The 26,378-nt window shown below is 45.9% G+C and overlaps 1 protein-coding gene across 2 annotated transcripts in view; it reads right to left on the reverse strand.

Annotated features, from left to right (window-relative positions):
- Positions 1–5,103: 5,103 nt before the first annotated feature.
- The window catches only part of LOC129358499 (filamin-C-like), a 28,623-nt gene continuing 7,348 nt past the window's right edge, over positions 5,104–26,378 (reverse strand). The window contains exons 5-47 of one of the 2 annotated variants that reach the window (XM_055027595.1): positions 26,086–26,204; positions 25,891–25,968; positions 25,305–25,467; positions 25,007–25,207; positions 24,727–24,834; positions 23,984–24,121; positions 23,712–23,838; positions 23,490–23,626; positions 22,804–22,997; positions 22,601–22,714; positions 22,338–22,481; positions 22,063–22,186; positions 21,251–21,411; positions 21,058–21,148; positions 20,791–20,960; positions 20,588–20,705; positions 20,240–20,502; positions 19,233–19,830; positions 18,912–19,085; positions 18,033–18,195; positions 17,220–17,548; positions 16,304–16,427; positions 15,957–16,113; positions 15,679–15,868; positions 15,576–15,599; positions 15,244–15,485; positions 15,053–15,152; positions 14,839–14,979; positions 14,618–14,746; positions 14,034–14,207; positions 13,782–13,946; positions 13,252–13,455; positions 13,016–13,168; positions 12,219–12,341; positions 11,817–12,071; positions 11,467–11,736; positions 10,776–10,913; positions 10,530–10,645; positions 8,883–9,015; positions 8,612–8,788; positions 7,193–7,411; positions 6,530–6,751; positions 5,104–5,797 (exon numbers count right to left, since the gene is read on the reverse strand). In XM_055027595.1, coding sequence (XP_054883570.1) covers positions 5,610–5,797; positions 6,530–6,751; positions 7,193–7,411; positions 8,612–8,788; positions 8,883–9,015; positions 10,530–10,645; positions 10,776–10,913; positions 11,467–11,736; positions 11,817–12,071; positions 12,219–12,341; positions 13,016–13,168; positions 13,252–13,455; positions 13,782–13,946; positions 14,034–14,207; positions 14,618–14,746; positions 14,839–14,979; positions 15,053–15,152; positions 15,244–15,485; positions 15,576–15,599; positions 15,679–15,868; positions 15,957–16,113; positions 16,304–16,427; positions 17,220–17,548; positions 18,033–18,195; positions 18,912–19,085; positions 19,233–19,830; positions 20,240–20,502; positions 20,588–20,705; positions 20,791–20,960; positions 21,058–21,148; positions 21,251–21,411; positions 22,063–22,186; positions 22,338–22,481; positions 22,601–22,714; positions 22,804–22,997; positions 23,490–23,626; positions 23,712–23,838; positions 23,984–24,121; positions 24,727–24,834; positions 25,007–25,207; positions 25,305–25,467; positions 25,891–25,968; positions 26,086–26,204 — 7,358 coding nt within the window. In that variant the 3' untranslated portion in view covers positions 5,104–5,609. The remainder of the gene's footprint in view (positions 5,798–6,529; positions 6,752–7,192; positions 7,412–8,611; positions 8,789–8,882; positions 9,016–10,529; positions 10,646–10,775; positions 10,914–11,466; positions 11,737–11,816; positions 12,072–12,218; positions 12,342–13,015; positions 13,169–13,251; positions 13,456–13,781; positions 13,947–14,033; positions 14,208–14,617; positions 14,747–14,838; positions 14,980–15,052; positions 15,153–15,243; positions 15,486–15,575; positions 15,600–15,678; positions 15,869–15,956; positions 16,114–16,303; positions 16,428–17,219; positions 17,549–18,032; positions 18,196–18,911; positions 19,086–19,232; positions 19,831–20,239; positions 20,503–20,587; positions 20,706–20,790; positions 20,961–21,057; positions 21,149–21,250; positions 21,412–22,062; positions 22,187–22,337; positions 22,482–22,600; positions 22,715–22,803; positions 22,998–23,489; positions 23,627–23,711; positions 23,839–23,983; positions 24,122–24,726; positions 24,835–25,006; positions 25,208–25,304; positions 25,468–25,890; positions 25,969–26,085; positions 26,205–26,378) is intronic. The other variant, XM_055027603.1, reaches the window with a different exon arrangement.

Raw genomic sequence — 26,378 nt, forward strand, 5'->3', positions numbered from 1 at the left:
AATGTTACTCCTAATATGGTCTCCAAGTTCTTACTGTGTGTGCGTTTGGGTCAAAGCGCGTGACGATGTTGGTTAAGGAAGGGTAAGAAACAAAAACATCGCGAGGCGGAAAGTCCTCAATAACTCACCAGTTCAATGACAAATGAAGAAGCTTTGCATGTTGAAGATGCTATCTGGTGATTTACAGATGAATAAAAAGGTAAAAAATAGGTAAAAAAAAAAAAAAAAACATCCAGTCCAGGATTTTACAGTGTGCAAAACCTTTAAGATAAGACATGCTGACTCAGCTTTGTGAGTATTTGGGTTTTAAGGCATCATGAAAGCAACTAATTGGCCCATTTAAACCCAAATTTTTCCCAGACATGAAAATCTTAAAGTCAGATGTTGTTGATGGCCCTTTGAACTAATCAAGGGGAAATCATTGTAAGAATTGAGGAAAAATGTGTGAAAAAGTGTTTTATGATCAGTCACAATGTGACCGTGGGATAATATGGTGTTCTTACTAAGATGAACTAAAAGTGCTTTGTCCCGATAGAAAAGACCATAATATGTGAACATTGTTTCTTTATTTGAAAGTATCTTGTCACAGCATTAATTTAGTGCAACATTTGCTCTGTAAAGTATAAATTTGACTATCTGAATATTCTAAACCAAGGTAAATTTGAGTGTTTAGGCATGATTCTATTGAATTTCAGTCTGTTGTAGTGTTACGTTATTCCATTAACATAGATCATAAATAGAACCTCTATAATGGAGGCCTTCATTTATATTATTGAAAATCATGAACATCTGTCATACAGTAATAAACAGCCCAGGGGTCTGTAACTCCAGGGTGTGAGGGCCGGTGTCAGGCATCTTTTCCATCCATCTCTGCTTCAATTCCTGAGTCAGGTGATTAACAGGACTCTGGGGAACTGGACCGTATACTGAGGAGGTCATCCACTTAATTCAGGTGTGTTGGACCAGCGATACACCTGAAAGTTACAGGACACCGGATCCCTAGGCCTGGAATCAAAAGCTAGATCTGTGGCTCCTTCTCACCATTTGGTGACTTTGGTTTCTCATAACTGCATTGTTGCATTCTTTGTCTGGCCTTCACTAAGTCTAGCAAATCAAGAACCACGCTTAAAAAGGAAGAAGTTTGGAACTGGAAGAATTTGGTATGTATTTAAATAAGCTTACCGAGGTCAAATATTGTCCCACCGGCCACTATTGTGACCGTCAACATGCTCACACACCAAACCAAGTCTTGCAAGTGCAAAGATGTATATCATAACTAGACACTTTAAAGATGACGTGCACCAAAAATCTTTGTTGTATGTTTATTTAAACATACATTGCTCCCCTTTTCTTTGGGAGGTTGGTGGCAGTTTTCCTTCGCCCAATGAAGATAAAAACAGCTCTGGTCATGTGATAATTTACTTTGAACATGTGATACTGCATCAGTATTATCCAAACACTAAGCTTTCAATATTTCCGGAACATTAACTGAACATTTAATCTGTAAGCTTTTTGGAGTCCTTGAAAGTGAAATTACTTTCTTGGTCACTGTTGTGACCGGTGGGTTTAAATGGTTCGTACAGGATTCCTTCTCCGTTTTGTGCTTTGAGTTTGTTCGGTTTTAAAAGAAACCGCATCATTGGGGAAAAAACAAAACAAGTAAAGTCAACAAACTCATGGACTGATTTGGACCAGCCGATGACGGAAGCAAAAGGTGACTGACGATGAGCATCTGCAGAACTTTAGCTTTATCTGATTTGTTTCCATGAATCTTCATCACCCCTAATCACCGATTGTGTAATCTTGAGAGTTACGTAATTTTGCACTGCTTGGAGTCTGAACTCATAATGCCTCGGCTTACCTCCGCTTCTCTCTCTCTCTGGCTGCCAAGTGGTATTTTTTACATCGTATTTTTCTTCTTGCTTCTTACCGCTGGTGTTTGCTTGAGTGATGACGATGCTTGGAGCTGAGTTGGAGGTGCATGCACACCGGGGCTCGTTTTAAGACCTTGTTTACTCTCTGATTATTTACAAAACTGAGACTCTCTGCTCTGTTTTGCGCCTCCCTTCCACAAGAAAACAAGATTTTTGATAACTGAAATGGAGAATTTGTACAAAACCTGCCCAGAAGTGGAGCATGTTTGTCTATACGTGTGGATTTGATATTGTGGTGTTAATTAAAAATAATGACGCAGAAGAGCCACTGATGAGCTCAACATGTCAGCTGTGACTTTCTCTCCTGGAAACCATGACAACAACGGAGCAATTGTTTCAACACGTTTCTCCACAATTTATCTCTTTGTTTTGACTGTGTGTCTTTTTTTTAATTATTATTATTATTATTATTATTATTTAAGTTTTCGGCTGAAACCATTAATGACTGAGAGCAAAACATAGAAGAACACTGGAGCTACAGCTCTTTGTCCAAAAAAGTACAAAATTAGCCAAGCACTAACTGAGCCATGCACTGGATCTTCTTTTAAATTCACAGTTTGGAGTTTGTAATGATGAAGCATTACAAGGTGTTGCTTTTTGCTTTTTTCCCCCCACAGGAATCCCGAGGAAGATTCAGCACGCATTACATTTCGGTTAAAAATGACAGCCGGGCGAGCGTAGCAGGGACGCCGGAGCTATTCCTATTTGAAGTGGGAAAACTCATTCAAACTTTGGTCCACTTGAAAACGTGAGTCTCGGTTCACTTGCATGTCATTCCTGATGCAGTGCAATTAATGGAGGACGGAGGGCCATTTAGTGGACCAAAGAGAGGAGCAAGATGCTTGCTGCTTGTAGCGTCCTGCTGCTTTTTGCTTTAAAAGAGACGCAATTAGATTAGCGCACCGAAATAAAAGCAGAAATGTGAGTCTAAATTAACTTAGCGTTGCTTCGTTCTTGTGTTTGCTGAAGATGATTGATTTCTTCTTCTTCTTCTTCATGCTTTTTGCCTTATCTTGAGCTGATGAATGAAGCCCTGTGTGATGTCACCAGAGGCAGATGTGTGTGAAGGAACTTGTTGTTTTGTTTGTTTGTTTTTTTGGGAGGCTATAGATTTTATCATGATTGAGATAAAGAGGAGAGAGAGAAACTCACCGTGACATGTTGTTCTGTAAGTGATAAACTACACATCTCGGAGGAGTTGGGCTGATTTTCAGAGAAAAGCCCTGATTCGTATAGGATTCCTTCTCCGTTTTGTGCTAACTGGATTTGGGGCAATGATTGATTTATTCTTAGGTTCCCTTTTCAGCCCGTCTCAGATGTGTGAGAGTGTGCTTCCCATTCTTCCATCTGGATTCTTTAAATCCTTGTAATCCATCTTTCTCACTGTTTCCCTTCCTCACCTCCACCCTCCTCCTCCGCATTTCTCCTTTTTTTCTCTTCATCTTGCCTGCTTGATGGCTGCTGCCTGCAAGGGGAGGAGCTGGATCCTCCACGATTCAGATGAACATGTTGTAGTGGACAGACGCCTGAGTCCCGGTGCGGATGAACAGGACGGGTTGTGGGCACAGACTAGGATGTGGGTGGGGCCCTGACCCTAACCGGGTCTCCATCCTCAGTGCACGCAGCATCAGGCGGCTCCGGCTCCTCGGCCAGATGGGTCTGCTGGAGTTTGCAGCCTTCGCCTCTGTTCGTCAGATTGCACCCGGCACGCTCTCCCCGTCTCTTCTGCCTCACCATGGCCCCCAGCGTCGTGTCAGAGAGGAACCAGAGAAAATTAGCACCTAATTATAGGCTCCTCTCTGTGAAGAATGGTACTGGTGCCCATGGAGTGTGTCACCATGCGGGGGCTGCTTGGTTGACTCACTGTGAGACTCGGGCCTGAAAACAACGCAGAGGACAGAAAGAAGCACACACACACACACACACACACACACACACACACACCCTTACGCACGCGGGTCATAGAGTGATTACACACGCAGACAGAGACGCAGAGCTGCTCCACCCTTCTTCTTCTTCTTCTTGGTTGGTTTGTGCCTCAGCAGGTCCCTTCCCCTTTTGTGAGGGGCTCTGCAACGTAAACCACTTGTTTCACTTGTGATCCAACAGGATTAATTACACACAATGGAGGCCTCTGCCCTCTGGTTTCTGCTCCCCTGTGTGCTGGTGGCGGCGGCGGCGGTGGCGGCGGTCTGCTTCATCTCCAACAGGAACGATGGAGATTTGTGTTTAGGCATATATACAGATGTGAGCTTGAGTATGCTGCCATCTTGTGATTGCATCTGGACATGATTATAAATCAAGACTGTCGAGAGAAGTAATCTCGGTGAGCTCTTGTTCATAATGCAGCATCCAGTGGTGGAGGCGAATTAAAGATGAATGAGGAGCTGCAGGAGGCTCAGCGACTGACGCAGAGTTCAGCCTGCAGAGTGCGGCTACACACACACACACACACACACACACACACACACACACACACCCACACACACAGCCCTCAGCAAAACCCTTCACACACACACTGCGGCGTTTTTCACATTTATTGGTCTCGTTGTCTTTGAGGTGTAATAATGAAATGAACATGCATTATCGGTAAGTGGGAGAGAAACGATAAATGACCAAACAAAAACTGAAAAGTGTGGCGCGTGTTTCTGCTTAGCCTCCTTTACTCTGATACCCTTAAATAAATACCAGCACATTTGCAAACAGATGCTGCCAAGTTGATAAGAGGACCATTTTGTAATTCAGTTTTTGTATGAACAGAGCTGTTACGAAACGATCTCGGTTTTTCTTGCGTCCTATTGTGACAAAAGAAAAGAATGATGCTTGGTTTTCAACATTGTTCACATTTTATTTTAAAGTAGAAAAGCTTGTATGTATTCAGTCGATACCAAATCAGTATTTTGAAGTAGCACCTTTCAGGCATTTGAGGGTCTGGGTTTTTTGCACGTTTTTGCCAGTTGCTCTTTGCAAAATACCAGAAGCTCCGTCTGATTGGACAGAGTGCATACAAGTCTTACCACAGTTCTTCAGCTTGATTTAGTTTGAACTTTGAGCCATGAGTGTGATTTCAGTAGCAGCCCTGATTATATGCTTACAGCTAGTTTCATTAAACTGTAAAAAAAAACAAAAAACATTTTATGAGGACAATAACTCCAATCGCATTCATCAGGAAAGTTAGTAAACAAATCTTTATTAGGTCTTCAGAGACTTACCAAAAAATGTTAATAACAACAACAAAAACATCAATCTTTCATTCTTAAACCATACAAAAACCACGTAACATCACACGTCAATACCTTCAGTAACTCCGGCGTCTCTTAGCATCTGCATTTTGTCACCTGTCTGCACCGAACAGTCGAGACAGACAACGTTTTATCAGACAACCTTCCCTCAAGCCCTCTGAGGAAGTCTGTAACGGCTACATTCCCGCAAACGTGGATGCACAGCTACGTTTCGAGTGCGTTACTCAACTTCTGAAGTACGTAAAATAAGCAGAAAAAAAACGTTGGCACATTTGACATTCAGCCACCAGGAAAGCTGCAAGCAAAGATTTTCCTTGTGCTTCACGCATGAACATGAAGACCCGGAGAAGCTTGACCGATGTTTCGCAGATGATCAGAAAGGAGCGGAGGAGAAAAAAATTGATTGTATTTTGCAGTTTTTGGTTTGTTTTTTTCAAGGTGCAGTCACTTTGTAGGGGCTCCCCGGGACATTATCGTCGCCCCATTTGACGATAACGGTGTAACTGCCCTTGTCCTTGACGGTATAGGTGACGTTGTACAGCTTGTTGCCCATGTGTTTGACATAAACCTCCTCGCATGGCGCTAAGGGTCCGTGCACGCCCACCATCAGCATGTTGGTACCTGGACAGAGAGAGAGAGAAAAAATTTGAGATTTAAAGCCACCAGCTTGACTGTTTTTACAAAGCAGTCAAACTCGGGTTAAATTAAAACCTTAAAGCCAGAAGCTATAGTAAGTTTACTTATCGTTTCGGTAATTTGTTGAAAATGCTTATTAAATGAAGAAACAGTCGGCACTTCCAAAAACAAAAACCCATTGGCAAATGCTTCTGATTATGATTAATTTGTTCCTCTATATCTGCAGATTTTTAAAAATATTTCACCTTTAATAGATGCAACAAAGCACTTTGAGCAACATGTGAAAACTCGTCACGCAGTTCAGAAAAACCTAGAAACACTTGAGTCAAATTCTGGCTCAGAAATGCAAAGTTAAACTTTGTGCAGCTCAAATCCTCCTAAAATCGCAAACCTAGGTTGAAAACTGTCTAAAGTCACAATAATGTTTACGGATTAGCTCAGTTCTTGCGCCTCTTGTGATGTCATCAAGCAGATTTTTTTTTTTTTCAGTTTTCTTTGCAAAACTGAATTTTGTAAAATCCTGTAGAGGAAGTCGAAACTTCACTACACAGGTACTGATGTGTTTTTCCTCTGACTGTGTTAGTGAGAGAATAACGCTCCCGGATGGCACCTTTAATGATCACGGTGGTCGCAAATGCATCCAAGCAGATGGAAATTGTTCGCGCTCGGCATGTGTGGACAATTTTTCGATACTTCCTAAATTTATCCTCTCCTCACCTGCCTTGCTGGAGTCAACAGTGAAGTTATTTTTCTGCCCGACCAAAGCCTTGGACAGCCCCGCTCCGCGACAAACCACCTTGCTGGCGTCACACGTCAGCTTGGCTGAGGTGGCGGAGGAAGACGAGCTGTAGGCGCCGCCGACTTTGGAGGTCTTCGTGACAGTTTCGACCAAAACGGAGGAGGTCTCATGGAGGCTGTGTCCCCCTGACAGCCGGGCGCCTGTGGGAGACGGAGAGAGAGAGAGAAAGAGAAAAGAAACCTTATCTAAAACTGTATTGGTTCGGACACGGTTACATAACCCACTGGGTATTGACAGCGAAAACGAGGAAGGCGCAGGAGCAGCTGCACCTGGGAGAAGTTCTCACAAAAGTGAGAGAAGGTGGCCTGAAAAAATATTTATCACGACTCGAGGATAAAATAAACGTTCACAACTTGAATCTTTTAAATTTTCTTTTTAAATCACATTTTTAATGCTACAGCAAAGATCCTATTGTCAAATAGGAGCTCAGAGCTGCACAGACACACATTACATAACGATTTTTTTTTTGTTGTTTTATTTTCCTTTCCAGAACTGTCACACTTTTTTCAGCAGACCATTTGTCTCATTATGGTGACATTTGTCATCCACAGATCAGATGGGAGAGTGACTGTCGTGCAGACCTGTGATTTTGGCTTTGAAGGGGCTGCCCACTATGTGCTGTGGCCCGCCGTATTTGATGGTGATGAGATAGTTGCCGGGCGCCATCGGCGTGTAGGTGATCCTGTAGCCTTCTGGACACTCTCGACAGTCCATCTTCACCTTGGAAGGGCCGTCGATGTTGACTGACAGAGCGCCAGAGCCGGCGTTGCAGGTGTTGATCACGAACTCCGTGGGCACGCCTGCAGGGACGGTGGGCAGGAATTAATACGGCGGTGCCAAAATCGTCAAGTCAAACACACATGCTGTCTAAAACGACGAAAAATGTGCTTTTGCTTCTGCTCAACAATAAACTGAGCATGCAATGGAGCAAGTGCACGAGTCAGTTTCTGAAGGAAAGGGAAAAAAAAAAACTGAGTTTTTCGTGTTACTTAAAAGAAAGTCATCCAGGCTTCACATTCTTTTGGACTCGGATGACAAAAACAAAGAAAGAAAAAAAGTCTGCCTGTCCTCAGCAATAGCAACAGAACTTCACTAAAAGAGGTTTAACCCTCCTGTTGTCCTCGGCTCATGTCGACCGAGGACAAGCCCTTAAAAAATATGTTTTTCAATTGCAGCTGCATACAGAAACTTTAATCTAACAGTCCTGCATCAGAACTATGGTGTGCACAACTCAGGGGGAAGTTTAGGCTCAAGCAATCCAAATGTGAACTTTACAAAAGAAATAAAGATAACCAAACCCAGGCCTCAGGTCAGACTGACCGGAAGACTAAGGAAATCACAGCTGGACAGGCAAACAGTATGGAATGGCATCACTGATCTCCGTAAAACTGATATCTTTTCAAATTTCCCCCCCCTCCTGTTGCCCTCGGGTTGACATGACCCGAGGACAAGCCCTTATAAAACATTTTTTTAATTGCAACTGCATACAGAAACTTGAAATCTAACAGTCCTGAATCAGACCTACAGTGTTCACAACTCAGATGGAATTTTCTGCTGGAGCAATTCAAATGTGAACTTGACGAAAAAAATAAGACTAACCTCCTGTTGTCTTCGGGTCAAAATGACCCGAAGACAACAGGAGGGTTAATAAACTATATAGGAGCAAATCTGAGTTTTATGAAGTCTAAGTTGAAGTCAGTTTATAAATATGCTCCGATTTAAAGTAAAAAAAAAACATATTTATTAAAAGACAAATACTTTGTGTTGTACTTTATAATTTTCATTGTAGAAAATATTTGTCAGTAATAATTTCGCTCTGATTAAAGAAGAAAATAAAATCTCCATTTGCATCAATCAACTGTTGTGGTGGGCCAAGCAGAGTCAGCCAAGCGCCCGCTAATGGCCCCCGGGCCGCGCTTTGGACACCCTTGTCTTAAATATAACGCCTCATTTACTGAGCGTAAACACCCCAACGTGTGAGCGGTGTGTGTGGATTGTACCTGTGGTTCCTCCCAGCAGCCCGGCTCCGTGGGCCGTCACCAAACCGGGATCAGCGATCAGACCCGGGTCGCCCACTCGCACGTTAAAGGGGCTTCCGGGAATGTGGCACCCGTTGAACTTGACATCGATGGAGTGAACGCCGTTCTCACGTGGAATGAAACGGATTGCACTTTTGTCTAAAAAGAGAGAGAGAAAAAAAAAAGCGAAAATCAATGCAATGATTTTATTCCTGTTGGTCGAAATATGACCATCTGGGCTCCCTCTCCGTACCGCCGTCCAGATCGCTGACGTAGCACTCCTCGGATGACCCAGAGGGCGTGTGAACTTTGGCGTCAACCGCACCTCGGGCCCCGTTGCGCTGCACCATGAAGGAGGCCTCCTGGTTTACTTTCAAGTCCTTCTCCTAGAGGGAAACCAGATGAACAACTTTCAGCCATCATCAACTTACAGCACGAACTAATCTCAGGCTTTTAATGAGGCATTTGAAGTTAACTCACAGCTTTTAAATCCATAAATGTTCATTTTCGTATAAAGGTGTATGGATTTACGTGTTCATACGGTTTGCAGGATCAATGTGTCCTTCAAATCACACGAGTTCTTGCAGCCAGTTGGTTCTTCATTGACGCGCAAGCCGAGTGATCCACCGCTAAGAGTTGTCTGCTTGAGTTTTTGTGAGGACAAGCTGAGAGACGGAGAGGGTTTGACAAAAGCACACCCTCTGGTATTCGGATCAATATCCGTGCAGAAGCCACAAATTTTGCAGCCATCAACAAGCTTCTGGAACCGTTTTTGCTGGAAATTTGCCTGCTCTCGTCATCATCACATTGGTTTGAGTCCCACTTTTAATCACAGTCCATGAGTTTTCAACAGGTTTGAGCTCAGGGTTTTGAGGAGGCCGTTTAGGAAGCGTAATGTAAGCCCTCCAAAGCTATTTTCGACACGTGTTTAGGATTTTGATCCCGTTCGTTCCCCGATCGCATTATGAGAACAGCTCATAATGTTCAGGATCTACCCAGAAACCACCTGGGCTCTAGGAGATCGTAAGCTCCTGGAATGCCAATGTCGCTGTCCACGCTGAAGCTGAACAGTTTTGCCACTTTCTTCTTCTACTACTTTGCAGTATGTGCAGTCAACTGTTAGCGTTTTGCTTACTTTTCAGTAATTTTCTCACCACAAAAGCTACATCTGGCCCAGAAGATAATATCCACAGTCAATATATGTGGCTTATGTCCATGATAACTGAATGTGAGGCTCTCATTGGGAGTGATTGTGCCCACACCTGGAGGGGACACAACCTGTATGACTCACCAGCTCTTAAATAGCCCAGAGTGAGTTATCGGGAACGACATGCAGAAAAAAAAAAGTTCACAGCGAGGCGTTGCCCCATAAAGCGAAAAACAACACCGGACGCAGGTGACCTCATGCTTAAAACACTTCGGAGGCACTCCGGCTGGCTTTTATTGTCATTCGGATCCCTGAAAACACGGCTCTCAGCTTTACGTTAGCAAATAAAACAAACGCTCCTCTGCGACGGCTGTAAACTTGTAGAGGTATCTTTATCTGCTTTATCCGCTCCTTGTTTTGCTGCCGCTCCAAGAGAGATGCATAAACTGACGGAGGGCCCACATAGCACAGCTTGCATCGCCCCACATTAGCGAGGGACAGTTAATCCAGGCCTTCATCGCCAGCCAGCGTCGCAGTATTACTGTCATGCAGACTGCCCCAACACTGGCGTTCAATTACACTTCAAGGGCAAAGAGCTATGAGACAGAAATATCCACCACAAATCACACTCACCATCTGCTGCTCAGCTCTTATATTTTGTATATGTGTATGTTTTATGTGCTGAGAATTGATTTGATTTTTATCACCAGCGCGCGAGCGCGCGCGTGTGTGTGTGTGTGTGTGCGCGCGCACCTGAAGGCTCGTCACAGTGAGCCTGCGGGCCTCGTCTGACAGCGTAGCGATCGGAACGATGAACGGGCTGTCAGGGATGTGCTCGTTGTTGAATTTGATTGACACCTCGTAGTCACCTGGGGAAGCAGACGTGTTATTTACTTTCACAATCAAGTGAACCGCGGGGAAGCGGAGGGAGAACAGCTGGGGAGCCGACTGGCGAGGAGACAAAAATAAGCCGGCGGGCGCGTTGGCGAGGAGCCTCACCTGGCTCCTTCACCACGTACGAGACGCCGCAGGAGCCGTCTTTCCTGTCCTCGAAGGAGATCTCCGCCTTGCTGGGGCCTTCCACGGCGATGGAGAGGCCACCGGCGCCGGCCTCGCGGGTCCAGATGCTAAATTCGGCTAGAGCGGGCGAGACAGAGGAGAAGAGAGATCTGAAACGCCAAACTTGATAGAGTATTACTGATATACTCGTTTGTTAATTTGATCATTTAATTCTAATAAAAGAGCAGCTCGTACAAATTGGTTTGCACAAAGGCTGCTGGATTTTAAGCGTGCACTTCTGCTCATTTTGATTATTACCCAAAATTCAGTTTCTCATAAAAAATTTTATATTACAGAAAACCAACTAGAAAGCCTTTTTATAACCTCCCAAGGAGAACAAGCCATGTTAGGTAATTGCTTTGTTATCTGGCTATTTATCTATTCCTTCACAGGGAAAGTTAGGTGGAAGGAAAATGTGATAACGAATTACCATGTCAGTAATGTAAAGTATCAGAGTCCATGCACTCAAAGCTTCCTTTGCATAGCAATTTTTTTCTGAAAAAGTGAATTTGTTTTATTTTCTATCTATGAGGTAGAATTGAAAGTTTGAATCGTATCTCTCTTTCTCTTCAGCGACACTCAAATGACCGAGATGCACTTCTGCAAGGTTCTGACATCATTTCTGTCTTACATGGTGCTCCAGCCACGCCTCTCTCCAGGCCCGGACCTCCTGCACGGACCTTGTGGGCCCCGCCTTCGCCCATCGGCCCCACGGTGAACTGGAAGGGGCTGCCCGGCACGTGCTGGCCCCTGTACTTCACGTTCACGGTGTGGGGTCCGATCTCCTGCGGGATGAAGCGGACGCTGTACGTGCTGCTTCCTCCGTCCACGATGTCCGCGTCCACCGTCTTCCCGCTGGGGCTCGTCACCTGCGCCGTCATAGCCTGGGAGCCGTTCTCGGCTGCCGGGTCACACCCAACAGGTTAGACGCGGATGAGATGCTCACATCAAACAGCGCGGCTTGATCAAACTCCGACTCACGCTCGGGTCTGGCGGTGATGCCGGCGAAGCTGCTGAGGCTCTCTCTGCCCAGAAAGTCTCCGAACACGTCTCTGAAGGGGCTCCCTCCTCCTCCTCCTCCTACCTGGGTGCTCTCCTCCACGCGCACCTCCCTCTTGGTCTCCCCGCCGCGGGTCTTGCTGATCTCTGTGCGCTCCGTGCGAGTGTATGTGTGGCTGCTCCGGGTGAACGTCCTGGTTAGCCTCTCCTGAGCGGAAACCATCTGGAACCAGTTTCCTGCAGAAAGGAAGCGGCGGTGAGCATACGGATGGAAGTGTGTGTGTGTGTGTGGGTGTGTGTGTGTGTGTGTGCGTGTGCGGCGCTGGCCTCATTTAGTCTAAAGCGCTCCACCAACGCTCTCTGAGCGTTTTCTGATGCCCTCACCTGGGATCTTGAGGTTGAGGCCGCAAGTGCTGCCCACTGAGGCGATGGAGGAAGCCTGTCTCTTCCTGGTAATGCTCTCCTTAATCCTCCCTTCTCCGGTCACCTTCACTGTGAAAGGACTTCCTGCAGGAAACACAGAGAAATGTCAGAAATAAAACAAAACCTTTCATTCGAAGTTGTGGTGGACATTTATTACATTGTTTATCATGATACGAATTATGGTTTATCATTGTCATGATAAATTTTAGTTACTGATACTCATTAAAAAAAAACCCAGACAGTATAATCAGAAATTTTCTTTCTGATTTCCTCCACTTACTATTACTATTTCCTCCACTTTTTCTTTCACAAGAGCATCAATAAATATCAGTAAATTTGAAAACGTGAATATATTCAGCTGCTGTGAGCAGAGAAGTGACATAAATCCCTCTTCCTTTTATTAACCCTTTCATGCATAGCGGTCACTACAGTAGACAGTTCTTTAAAAGCAATTTTCTTGTGCTGCTTGTGAATTTTTATGTCACAAGTGCACACGGACCACTGAAGAGGACACTATTGCATCATAAAATACACTATCAACTACTGCCCATCAGCTGCAAATGCAAGTGATTATTTTTGTTAAATCCAACATGGCCGACAGACAAAAAAGCACGCCAGTTTTAGCAACGTGTTTTCTTTTTTCTTCTCAGTTTTAATGCAATATAAACTTTCACCATAAAAAGGCATTAATATTGTAAGGAATTTCCTTTTTTATGAAGTAAGGGTCTCTGTTCCCTTTCTTTTTTATTTATTCTAACCTGGGATGTGCTTTTCAGCAAACTTGATGTTGACGATGTAACTCCCAGGTTCTGTGGGGCAGTAGGTCACCCTGCACGTCCCGTCCTCCACGTCTTCGCAGTTTATATCCACTTTGCTCGGACCCTCAATGGACAACGCCAAACCGCCGTAGCCTTGTGCACAAACCGGAGAAAACGATCAGAGCCGTGTTTTGTCCAGACCTGTGTGCCAAACGGTCGGGACGCTGAGAGCCTACCGGCGTTCCTCGTGTCCACAAAGAATTCAGCCATCTCGAAAGTGTGCGCCTCGACCAGCCCTTTCCCGAAGGCCTTCACTCGGCTGGCCTCGCCGATCTCCGACTGGCCGACCATGATTTTGAAAGGGCTGTTGGCCACGTGCATCCCATTCTTCCTCACGCTCACCTCGTGCTCGCCGACCTCCTTCGGGGTGAAAGAGATGCCTGTTGCAAAAATGATCAAAGCGAGGAAAAGAATAATTGAAATCAAGACAGAGAAATGACCAAAACGGGCATTTCCTCGGAACTGACTACAATGAACGTCAACGAACGTCTCTGTGCTGGTGCTTTATGAGACGAACCGAGGCAAAACTTTGTGAAATTACGAGGTGAAAAACAAAAATATTAAATGGCTTTAAAATTTTATTGGAAATAAAAATGACAAAATGCTGCCGTACTCTGCGAACAACAAGATCTCTGACTTTCCGCCGGGAGGCATTACGCCCACCGCGCTTTACAAATGCCCTGTTCTGTTCGTCTTTCTGCCTCACCCAGGTGTCTGTTGGGCAGCCGTTTGAGCAGGCAGGGCTCCTCGTTGCCTGACGGCGCTCTGATGCTGGCAGTCAGGGAGCTCAGGTCAGTCTCCGCGATCTTCAGGGACACGTCGGCTGCCGTGCCGACGTTGAGCTGGGATGTCCTGGTTATGGTGTCATCCCCTTGACATTCAGAGGAGAAGAAAAGACAACATCAGATGTTTTTCTGTCTCACAGCCGTTTACGTTCACAGACGAAGCGTTTCCTCACCGGTGATCTTAGCGGTGAAGGGGCTGCCGGGAATGTGCTTGTTGTCAAACTTCACAATGATGTTGTAGTCTCCCGGAGCCGTGGGCAGGTAGGACACGGTGCAGGTGCCGTCTTTGTTGTCCTTGCAGGTGATCTCGGCTTTGGAGGGACCCTCGACGGCAAGTGACAGACCGCCTGTTGGAAGAAAAGAGAGAACGGGTGAGATTCACTTTGCAAAAGCACAAAATCTCACTAAGTGTTGTGCTCCAGTTTCGAGATATCAAAATATCTTCAAAGAATAACTTGCAAGTAACTTTCCAGCAAGACACTTGAAACAGGAGTTCGTTTCAAGTCAATAACTGAAAAGTTATAGGACTTTTAAACTTCATCAATATTGAGGATTTACTGACATAAAACAAGCTCCTATTTCTTGCTGAAAATGTACCTGCGACTTGGCTTTGTCTTTTTTCAAGTGCATAAATTTATTTGCACTAAACACGACACCAAAATACTTTGTAAAATGTGTTTTTGCAGTGTAAAACCTTAAAATCATATGAAAAGTTCTAAAAAAAAAAAAAGGGCATTTAAAATTGCTTCGCTGTCACCTTCTCCTGCGTTTTTGGTGACCACGGTGAACGTGGCGGCTCTGTTGACCATTCCGTAACTCAGACCCGGACCGTAGGCGGTCACCACCCCGCTGTTCACAGCATCCACGAAGAACTGCAGCGGGCTTCCTGCTCAGGGTGAGAGGGAGAAAGATAACTCGTGGAATTGGGATACCATGAACAGATTCAGAAATCACAAGAAAGAGCCGCCGAAAGCTGACCTGGAATGTGATTTCCGTCGTATTTGATGTCCATCTCATGCAGACCCCTCTCTGTGGGCTGGTACTTGATGGTGATGGTGCCGTCTTTGTTGTCGGTGATGTGTGGGCGGGACGTCTTGCCAGAGGGCATCCGCACCTCACCTGCAGAGCGTTTAAATATCAGTGACCTGGGCAAAGGAGAAACGTTGCAGGTTTTAAAATCCGCCGGCCTCACCTGTGATCTCTCCTTGCTGTGGCATGAACGGCACCAGGAAGTTAACGGGACGAAAGAGAGGATCCACGGGGTCACGGGGAACCACCGGCTCGTTTGAGGCCTGGTGACACGGCACGACAAAAGCAATGCGTTTTTAATGTCGGAACTTGCAGCGCCCGCCTGTAGCAGCTGTTTGTGACTGCTGCACTCACCACCACATGAAAGGGGCTCTTTGGGATGTTCTCCCCCCCAAAGCGGATGGTGATCACATACTTCCCAGGTTCCGGGGCCGTGTAGTAAATGTCAAAGGTGCCGTCGTGATTCTCCACCACGTCCATGTCCAGCTCCATCCCCTGCGGAGTCAGCACCTTGCAGGTCACCTTGCCTTTCCCGGCTGCCTTGGCGTCCACCGTGATGACCGTGTCCTCAGAGGTCTGCAGCTTCTGGAGACTCGCTGTGTGGGAGCGGACAACAGAGGGCATTTTAAACTTTGCTTCTGAAACAAATTCATGTAATTTAGCTGAAAAGAAAAGGGTAAACTCACAAACGCCATGTCCGCCAATTGAAACTGCAAGTTAAAGGACGAAATGAATGCGACGCTAAACGACTGGCTTTGAAAGTGTAAAACCGCGGCACGGCTTCGTTACCCGTGAGGCGGCACTTGCTGGCGTCTCCCGTGGGAAGCGACTGGATTCGATACGGAGAGTAGGGAATCTCGTCTCCTCCGTACTTGATGGTGATCGTGTAAGGACCCGTGGAGTCAGGCACGTAGGACACGGTGTAAGTCCCGTCCCTGTTGTCCTGGATGGTGGCGTTCTTCGGCTTGCCCTCTGGGTCCTGGTGCGAACGATATGCAAAATGACGTTGGCTGGAGAAAGCAAGCTTGCGGCTCCGATGATGAGCGCACATGGCAGCGGAAGCTCACCAGAATCTGCACGGTGAGCAGTCCCTCTCCAGCGTCCCGGGCATCAATCGTAAACTCAACAGGCAGGCTGGCAGACACTCCTTTGGTGTCTAGACCGGGGCCGCTGGCGCGGACCTTGCTGGCATCGTGCCCAGGCTGAGACATTACCTTGAATGGGCTGTTAAAGAGGGGCAGAGAATATAGAGCGTCTGAGACGAAAAAGAAATAAGGACAGAAAAATTGCTGAAGCACACCTTTTTTTTATATTTTAATGCAAGCAAGGGGAACTTTAATTAAGACGTATGTGAACATACAGCCTGGTTGTTTCTTTTTTATCTATTTATAAACTCATTAATCTTATGCTGAACCTGTGTGGGGCTTCCTGATCTGCATATTTAACAGCTACAGTGTAGGGGCCGTCCTGCGCCGGGGTGTAGTGAACTGTGTGGGTGCCATCGCCGTTATTCTTCACACCCACCGGCTCCACGGTGCCTGCAACACACAGAAATATTGCATTGTTAATTCGCTTTACCGAGCAGAGTGTGAAAGGTTAAGGGAATAATTCAGAACGTTTAAAGTGAGGTTGTGTGGAAAGGTTACGAGCAGTTATTATCTTAGTTCCAGTAGATAACTCTTTAGCATTTCTTGTGCAGCAGAAGCCCAGAGTCCCAGGCATGATTGCTGATTTAAGTTGATCGGTGGTTGAATTGATTAAATCATTTTCAGTGTGTTTGGTTCTTTTGCAGGCTGCACAGTGCCAAGATGAAACGTGTTCAACAAATAAAGCCGAATTTGCTTGATTCATAACATTGGAGGTACAATGATCTTCCTACATGAAACATATACGCAGAACTTTACACAAAAAAAACGTCTCTAATTTTCTCAACGAGGACATTCAAGCGATTCATATGAATGCCAATCGTTAGTATTTACACTGCCTTAGAACGTCATTCTGATTGGAAATGGTTTACGTGTTTCCTTCTCAGTAATTGTTTCACAGAAAAAATAGGCAGATTTTATAAATAACATCCTGAAGTTGATGCGACAAAAGCTTCGCCAGGTCACAATACTGTCACTAAGGTTTTCAGATAGACGATGATTTTAGACAATCCTATTCCACCCTTGTTTTTTGTTCCCCTCTTATCGAACTAAATGCAGGTCTTTAGCATCCAAGACCTGCTAATCTGGATCTACACCAAATGAAGGAGAATGTAGGTTAGAAATTGTCTGCTTACAACCTGTTAATCTCCCTTTAAAGATTTTTAAACCTGTCTTAATTTCTACCTGTGGGTCCGTAGAGTTTGACGTCCAGTGGCGCCTGTCCGGCCTGGGTACAGTCTACTGTGAAGGTCTGAGGAACGTGGGCCCTCACTCCGGCGCCCAGTCCTGGACCGGAGCATTTCACCTTGGTTGGATCCACCGGGTCCTTCACCGGCACACGGAACGGACTGCCGGGGATCGGCTGGCCTCCGTAGTTGATATTTACGTCGTAGTCTCCAGGAGTGAAGGGGACGTACTCAACGCTGCAGCTGCCATCTTTGTTGTCCTTGCAGGATATTTTGGCCTCTGAGGCTCCCTCGATTGTCAGACCCAGGCCTCCTGTCCCGGCACCCCTGAGGGAGAGAAGCCAACATGGCCCACTAAAGAAACAAAAGCTGAAACATCCATGATTGTAACTGGCTTACAAGTCAATAACTTGTAACTAACATGTAAGTCAGTCACAATAAACTTGTAACTAACTGTTTTATGCTCGTTTCATTGAGCATAACACAAGTTCAATGAAAGATTTGGCATCCAAGACCAGATAAAACAAGCTCAATAAGAACTTTTTTAAAGGAATTATTGACTTAAAACAAGCTACTTGTAAGTGAGTTTTGTCTTATTCCAAATGCACTGTAAATGAAATATTTTTTACCTTTTACTAGAAGGTAAAAAATATTGTGGATTTTGTGTTTTTGCAGAGAAGATCTTACCAAAACAGGTTTCCACCTTACGATACATTATAGATCCCAGAGAAACTCCTTCCTGTTTTGTTGTGTGCTGTTTAATATAGATGAACAAATGATATTATTTCCCCTTTGTGTGATTAAACGCTACCTGGTTTCCACTGTGAAACAGTTGGGCCTGTTGGTTATTCCTCCCTCCAGACCTGGTCCAAACGCACGCACACGGGTCGGATCGCATCCTTCCACCACAAACACTCTGAAGGGACTCTTGGGAGCGGGTGCGCCGTCGTACAGGACCTCAATCAGATGCATACCTGCGCACACGGCAAAAACAAAAGAGAAAGAAAAAAAAATGTAAGCTATCTCATCACAGGCAAAAATACTCAGTCGTTGCGCTCTTGCTTGTAATTATAGCCCAGCGAAAACTCCCTTTTAGGGAGATAAACATCTGTTTATTTATAAAATGCGCTATCTGGAGTGCAGACGCTCGGGTGAACATACAAGCCGTTACATCTGTTCCCTATTCATTATTCTGTTACAACATTTTTCTGACAGAGTGCTCTCAGTAGGCCTATAAGGCAGATTCCCAGCCACACGGCTACAGTATTAGAAGATGTCTGGTGAAACGAGAAGTGCTCTGTGATCTCTTAGCTTTGTGTTATAGGTCTCTATTAATATCCCCCTCTGTCACTCCCTGTGTGCAGGCAGCCTTCAGCACACATACCTGCCTGGTTAAGAGCTTCTGTTCCACAGCACACTATTTATAAAGCAGAGCCTGTCTGCCTGATCTCTGTCCCTCACATCATTGCTTGACTGCATCATTCTGTATTTATACCGCATACCTCGCTTGCTCCGTCTTTATTCCCTGAACGGCACCTAAATCAAGAACCTGTTAGTGCTTTTTCTGTCTATCTGCCTGAGCTCTTTCCTGTCCAGGTAAAAATCCTCTGCATTACATGGAATATTTAACGTGCGTTTAAGTCAACGCAGTTAAATTAAACGTATCGAAGAGGCGTGCCTTCTCTCTTACCGTCCTCGAAGGCCGTGTACTCCACTCTGTAAGTGCCGTCTCCCTTGTCAGTGATGTAGGTGTCGGTGTTGGAGCCAGAAGGGTTGACGACGCGAACCTTCACGCGGTTGCCTCCAGCCTTGCTGAGGGCACGCGCATCCACAATGAAGTGGGTTGTGACTTCCCTGAGGACCCCTTGAAACACAAAAGCACTTCTGGTGATTTGCAGCCCTGCATCAAATGGGCTCAATAATGCCAAGTCATCACGCGCCCTCACTCATATTGATTTAGACACAAAGCGTTGGTGAGGTGGATTTTGTCGAATAGCAAAGCGAATATTACCTCTCGGCTCCACTCCAGGCCCATAAACGTGAACCCCACTGGTGTCCACAGACGGTTCCACTTGCAGCACCTTCGGGAAGTGGGGAATGGCGTGCCCGCCGTACTTGATGGTGATGGTGTGCGTGCCATGGAAGGATGGGATGTACGTGACGGAGAAGGTGCCCTCCGATGTTTTCTGGATGTGCACTTCAGCCTTAACGCCGGTCTCGGACATGATCTCGATGGTAAGCTCCGCGTCACCCGCTCTGGTGCAGTCCACAGTGAAGGCGGCTGGTTCACCCGCCTTGGCCTTCTCCAGGCCCTGTCCGCTAGCCGTCACCTTGCTGGGATCGAAGGCCGGGCGGACCGCCGCTTTGAACGGAGAACCGGGGATGTGCCGCTCGGCATACAGGATGTTGATGGCATACTCGCCCGCCTCGGTGGGAAGGTACGCCACGGAGCACGTGCCGTCGCCGTTGTCTTGGCACTCAATCTTTGCTTCGCAGGGACCCTCGACTGTCAGGCCAAGACCACCGGCACCAGCTCCTTTTGTATCGATGGTGAAGGGAGCTGGTTTACCCACAATGCCGCCCTGCAGGCCTGGACCAAAGGCTCGCACCTGTAATGTAGCAGCCAAATCAGTTTGGGGTAGAAATACCCTGAAAAGGTCATGTTGCAACCGCAAACTGTAAATCCATAACTATACAGCTTTTGGTTTCCACAAACCAGCTGTACTTCTATTAAGATTAAATTAATTTTACTAATAAAGTGATTTCTGAGAGCAATTGGTGGCACCACTCTTGTCCTCCAGAGCAACTTTTACATGCATTTCTGTTCCAACACATCTGAATCAAACCTTGAACACAAGACTTCTGATTGAGGAGTGTCAAAGTACAAGCAGTCAAAGACAAATAATATTGTTTTTTTAAATTATTTTTTATAAAACCATGTGCCATTAATCTTCCATTTCACAGTTATTCACAAGTTTGCAAAAGTCTATTGTTGAAATGTGTAGTTGCAACTTTTACCTTTGAAGGATCCGCCGGCATGACCGCTTCAACCCCAAAGGGACTCCCCATCACAGGGTTCCCATCATAGGTGACATCAACCTTGTACTGGCCCTCCTCTGGGGGAATGTACTTCACGCCGTGACTGCTTTTGGCTTTGTCTGACTCCAGCTTGCAGGGGATTGGTCGGCCTGAGGGAGAAGTCATCTTAACTCCTACGTTGCCCTGGCCACCGGCTCCCTTCGTGTTAACAGTGAACTCCTGATCCCTCCCAACCTCCACTTCTGCAAGTGAGAGTCCAGCGAGGTTCTTAACTGGTACTGCTTTTACACAGAGTGTGTGAAAATGTTCAATATGGATGACACTTACTGGTATCCAACCCTTCCACTTTCACTTTTCCGATATCCAAAGCTGGTGCCACCGTGACGTGGAAGGGGCTTTTTGGGATGGGATCTCCTCCGTGAGTCACAGAAATAGCCATGTCACCCTGATTAAAAAAAAAGAAGATTGAATACTTACTAACGCGAGGCGTCGTTACGCACGATGACGCTTGTCAAACCGAAGCTCTGTACCTGTTGAAGAGCCGTGTACTTCACAGTATAGGAGTAATCATGGTTATCGATTATCTCAAAGTCACGAACCGCCTCCCCGGGGCCTGACGCTGCAAAATGGACCTCGGGTTTGGCCTTCCCAGCTCCCTTCGTGTAGATGGTGAAGTGGGTTGGATTCCCCACTTCCACACCTGAAAGAACAAGCATTTTCTAAGCGATGCCAGTCAAACCGTCAGATTTAGCCATAAATGAGGCAGAAACTCCCAAGCAGACTCCGAAAGATCTCACCTGTCTTGTTGAGTCCAGGACCCTCCGCTCGCACTTTGCCAGCATCATGGGAGGGGTCCACCTTCACTTTGAATGGACTGATAGGAATTTCCTGATAAAAGCATTAGAAACCGTCAGGATGACAAGACTTTGAGCAGCTGGATGGATACAGCAGATGGCAGCTCTCTCTTGCATGTCAGCTCCACATTCCTACCTGGTCAGCAAACAGCACCATGATGGTGTACCGGCCCGGGCCGGGAGGAGTGTATTTGACAGTGAAGGTGTCATTGTCATTCTTGATGATGTCAAAGTCGATGTCGGCCTCTGCTGGCCCGACCACCCCCGGGGCGCACTTGATTCCGATGCTGATGTCTCCTAATGGTGCACATAAATAAAAAAAAAAGAAAAGAAAAAAAATGCTGAATCAAGAGAAGATAAAGTAGCAATCGCCAACCAGGGCTGGATTATGGGCTGGAATATCATGACTGAAAAATGTATCAGGATGTAAAGGTTTCATATCAGTTGATACCAATATTTATTGATTAGTTTTTAGTTCTAAATATGTCCAAATTGCTGCAAATCTGGTGACGTGACCTTTCTCTTTTTTAGCCACTCTTTCATTTACAGTAGTAGATATATAATTAATCCACACCGTTCTGTTTATTTATGAACGAGGAAGCTGGTTCAGCTGGTCGTGGGAGATTGAGCAGCTAAACCTTTTCTTCTGCCTACATCCCCCACAATGCTGTTTGGTTCTGGATCGGAGATCAATGAAATTATTCAATATTCTTTCAGAGGTATCATCTATTGATATTATTCATGCGTTTCTCCCCATAGTATTGTTGTTGATTTATTTCCCAGCCATGAGGATTACTGATACCTTTGTACCGGTAACCTTATGCTGTGCTGCATGAGAGTCACCAGTTCTCCTTTTTATAAATCACGGGCTGGAGGAGACTTTTCAGCCAACCAACACCCGGGAGAGCCTTTCCTAACCGCTCACATCAGCTCCTTGTGCACGCTCACCTTGGCCGGCCTCGCTGCAGTCCACGGTGAAGTACGTCGGCTCGTTCGCTTTGAGCCCCGTCTTCTCCACTCCGGGCCCATAGACCTTGACTTTGTCAGGATGACAGCCCTCTCCAACCAGCACCTAATGAATTCACAGTGTACTTAAAGCAGAGGCAGGCGAGCTGAAGTGCAACGTCTGCAGTCCTCTTACTTTGCCTATATTTGGTAAAGTGTCATCGCATTAGATTGATTTAATTTTACATGCCGTATCCGTGGCTGAGCATGTATCTTACCCTGAAGGGGCTGTTGGGCACGTTGACCTCCCCCCAGGTGATAATGATGGTGTGTTTAATGGGTTTGACAGGAGTGTAGGCACACACGAACGTGCCATCTCCCCTGTCTGTGATCTTGATATTGAAGGCGCATCCTTCGGCGTCCTGCTCAGACACACAAGCCTCGCAGTCACTTCTGCTGTGTGCCAGCCTTATGCAATATAAATGCCACATCCCTATGAATAAAAGATAAAGGCTCTGCAAAGGTGTGTGCAACTCCATACCTGGGCATAGATCTTCAGGTGACCCTTGCCAGCCATGCGGGCATCAATGGTGAACTCGGTGGGTTTGTTTACGATGACCCCAGTTGGCTGCAAGCCTGGTCCGTAGGCTTTTACCTGCAATTTTTTTGTGTGTTTGTTTGTTTTAAATGCAAGAAATAAAGGTTCTTGAAATTTGGTTGTATGCTGAACTGAAGAGGAGTTACCTTTTCTGGGAAAACATCGTTAACAGCAGGAAGAATGTGAGCCATGAAGGGGCTGTCCTTGATGTCCTCGTCGTCACAGATGACGTGGACGGCGTAATCGCCGGGCTCGGTGGGCCAGTAGCGCACGTCACAGGAGCCGTCGCCCTTGTCATCGCACTCGATTTTGGCCTGCGATGGGCCTTCGATGGAGAAGCCTGGGGGAAATTTAACATTCAGAGGCTGTAAAAAGCCTGGCTAGCAAAAGTATGCACATCAACTTTCTCACATTTTGTCTCGCTTTGGCCACAAACTTTAATGTGTTTTGCTTGAGCCGTGGATCTCTGCAGAGATATCAGTAGCTTTACAGTAGTTAACTGTAAAGCTTAGGAGTACCTTTGTGTTTTAGTGTCTTTGACGTTGTTCAAAATACTAGTCTGTATCAAACCACAAATAAATAATAAGCTTAGTAATTTTACAAAACAGCTAAGTATCTTTTACAGTTTTCAGGAACACATGATTATAAAAAAACAACAACTATAGAATAAATAGAAATCCTAGAAAATTATTCGGTTTAATAACTGTTCTTCACTCAAACCCTTTGGACTTTGGAGGTCTGGAGTCGCACTATTTCCATTTTCAGATGCTGAAAAGGATGTCAGTGTGTTCGCAAGAGGCTTCAGAACAGTTTGACGAGCTGAAAGTCTTACCCAGAGTTCCAACTTCAGTGCCGATAGCTTCGACCACAAAATCAGCAGATTTTCCCACCATGCCAGTCTTCAGACCCGGGCCCCAGGCCCTCACCTTCTGAAAACCTGCTTCGTCTCCCACCTCCACTTCAAAGGGGCTGTGACGCACACAACAACGTCACTCGGCTTCAGCCTGATAATAGACGAGGACAAAGAGGCTAAAAGGCGGCGCCGGGATCCTACCTGCGCGCGATCGGCTGGCCTCCCCAGGTGATGCTCACTGTGTATTTACCGGGACTCAGTGGGTAGTACTCGCACTCGTACACTCCGTTCCCGACGTCTCGCACTTTCACTTGTTCCTCTGCTCCGGCTGAGGATGAACACAGAGGTTCAGCACAGTCTGACTCGTCACTCAGAACCGTGTGACGCGCACATGTAAATATAACCTTCAGAAGACATTAAAAAAGGGAAAGAGAAGAAAGCGACGGAGAGAAAAAGGACTCTGTGTGACTCACTTGGTGATTTGACAGAGACGTTCAGGGCACCGCTGCCAGCTCCTTTGGTGAAAACTTTGAAGTCTGCCACCTCTTTCACTCTCACGCCTTTAGGCTGGAGCCCTCTGCCAGTAGCTCTGCAAGCGTTGGGGTTTACGGCTGAAAGGAAGAAGTGCAAGAGAGAAAATTATTTTCAGGGGGCGGGGGGAACAAAAAAACGGGGACAGCGGTTTGACAGTATTGTTAGTATCCAAGCTGAATTTTCTGGAGAGTCTTTAAACGCTGACGAGAAAAATCCTGAAAACAACAATGATGCTTTTTTTTTTTTTGGATCAGCACACTAGACCAGATACACAAAGCAAAGGGATAAACTGGCACATTACAGTGCAGAAAGAGGAGCATCCAACAACATTTCAGTCAAGACACTTAAGACTGAAGAAGGCAGGCTTTGAAAAGGAGAGATGGCTGACTTCAGATGGGAAAACAAACGTCAACAGCACAAGCAGAGATACCGAAACGAGGAAGAACACAGCAATTCACAGAAATGCAAACGCAAAGACACTCTACGTCTATGAAACTGTTTGTACAACACTGACGGTTTCTGAACAGGACCGAGCCACCAAGCAGCGAGAAGGCGGAACAGGCGAACCAAGCAAGGCGTTACGCCCTTAAGTTTCAGGAAAGCGCAGAGCGCGCAGAGCCTGGCATAGGAGGGTCGGCGCTGGGATGGTTTGACAAGCCCCTCCTAGCAGATGCATACTAACTTGGATGGCCAGGTTTTGAGGGAGGGGCACCCTTCGCTCCAGGAGGGGTGCGCACTGACTGAGGAGCTATCTGCAGAGGAGCTCCTGGGGGAGGAGCAACTGCCGGAGCTAGAAATGACAGACAGCGTGGGTTACGGACGTCAGAGGAGGGCTTGGCTGTTTCCAGGGCTAAAACTACATGACGGAAAATTGTGACAGATAGATCACCCTGACACCAGATTGCCCGCTAAGAAATCTGATCTGTTTGACAGTTAATGTGCAACGCAGACGGATGGCTCACCCTCCGCGATGTTGACGTTGAAAGGGCTCTTGGGGATCTCCTGGCCAGCAAACAGCACATGGATGGTGTGAGGGCCCTCCAGCACCGGGCGATAGGTGCAACGGAAAACACTGTCGCCCTTATTTTCCAGGATGAGTTCCACGGTGTCCTTTTTGCCCTGCGGGTCAACGATGACCACGCTGATGTCACCAGTACCAGCGCCTGAACGTGACAGACATATAGGGTGAGCACCAAGTAAAGGAAGGGTTTTTTTTTTTTCTAAACACTTCTGGCAGATAAAGTGTGTTTTAGTAAGTACCCGCTGTGTAGATGTCAAAGTAGGTTGGCTTGTTGGCCACGTTGCCTGTAGCATCCAAACCTGGGCCCCGGGCATGCACTTTGCTTGGGTCGCCCATTGCTTTGGCCACATTGACGGAGTAGGGGCTCTTGTCGATGTCCTGACCTGCAAACAGCACCTTCACCTACAGTCAAAGAATCAATCACGTAATTAAAAAAAAGAAAAAAAAACTTTTATTTATCTTCTAAAATATCTTCTATTTTTCCATGTTTTTCATACTAAACATTAGCAGTTTGACATGATAGCACTACTGTCCAATTTTCTATTGAAAAAGGCATTGATATTGATATTGTAATTGAAAAAAGCATGATTATTTGTCAGCATCTATCACTGAATATAATGATATAATAATATAACTTTTTCTCAAGTGATAATGATTATGAGATAAGTGCTATTTTAATGACAATGCGGTAAAATACTCATGTTATTTGTTGTCGTTAGTGGGGTTTATTGTCCAAAATAAAAGTGATACTAAATAATTATGTTGCAAATATATTAATTAGTGACTCCACAGTTAATAAGAAAAGAACAGTGAGTTTGCTCTTACCTTGTGGACACCCTCCACTTTAGGAAGGTAGGTGACAGTGTAGGTTCCACTCTTATTTTTGTTGGGCTTAACTTTGGCCTAGAGAGTCAAGGAAAAAAGAAAAACAGTCAAAAAATTTAATCCCAAGAAAAGATGCTACACTTTGCAAAAACTTGGAAGAGTCAGCTTGAACGGATGTTGAGATTTATGACTCGCCTCCTCTTTGTGTCCTTCGGGATCCTCGACAAACACCAAGACTTCCCCGCTGCCCGCCTCCAGGGTTTCCACCGTGAACACGGCGGGCTGCAGGACTTTGTTGCCGTGAGGCTCAATACCTGGAAACGCAACAGGAAGAGAGACGAGAGAGAGAAGAGGCTTTGGGTGAGGAAATCATAAAATAAATAAATAAAAATGAAATAAAATATCTCAAATAGATATTATTCTTTCAATAAATCAACAGAATCGGATGGTTCTACGTGAGGAAGGAGGGCACAGAGTTTCAGGAAGAC

This window comes from Poeciliopsis prolifica, unplaced genomic scaffold, assembly GCF_027474105.1.
Source record: "Poeciliopsis prolifica strain line A6 unplaced genomic scaffold, Auburn_PproV2 SCAFFOLD001, whole genome shotgun sequence".
Classification (NCBI taxonomy): Eukaryota; Metazoa; Chordata; class Actinopteri; order Cyprinodontiformes; family Poeciliidae; genus Poeciliopsis; species Poeciliopsis prolifica.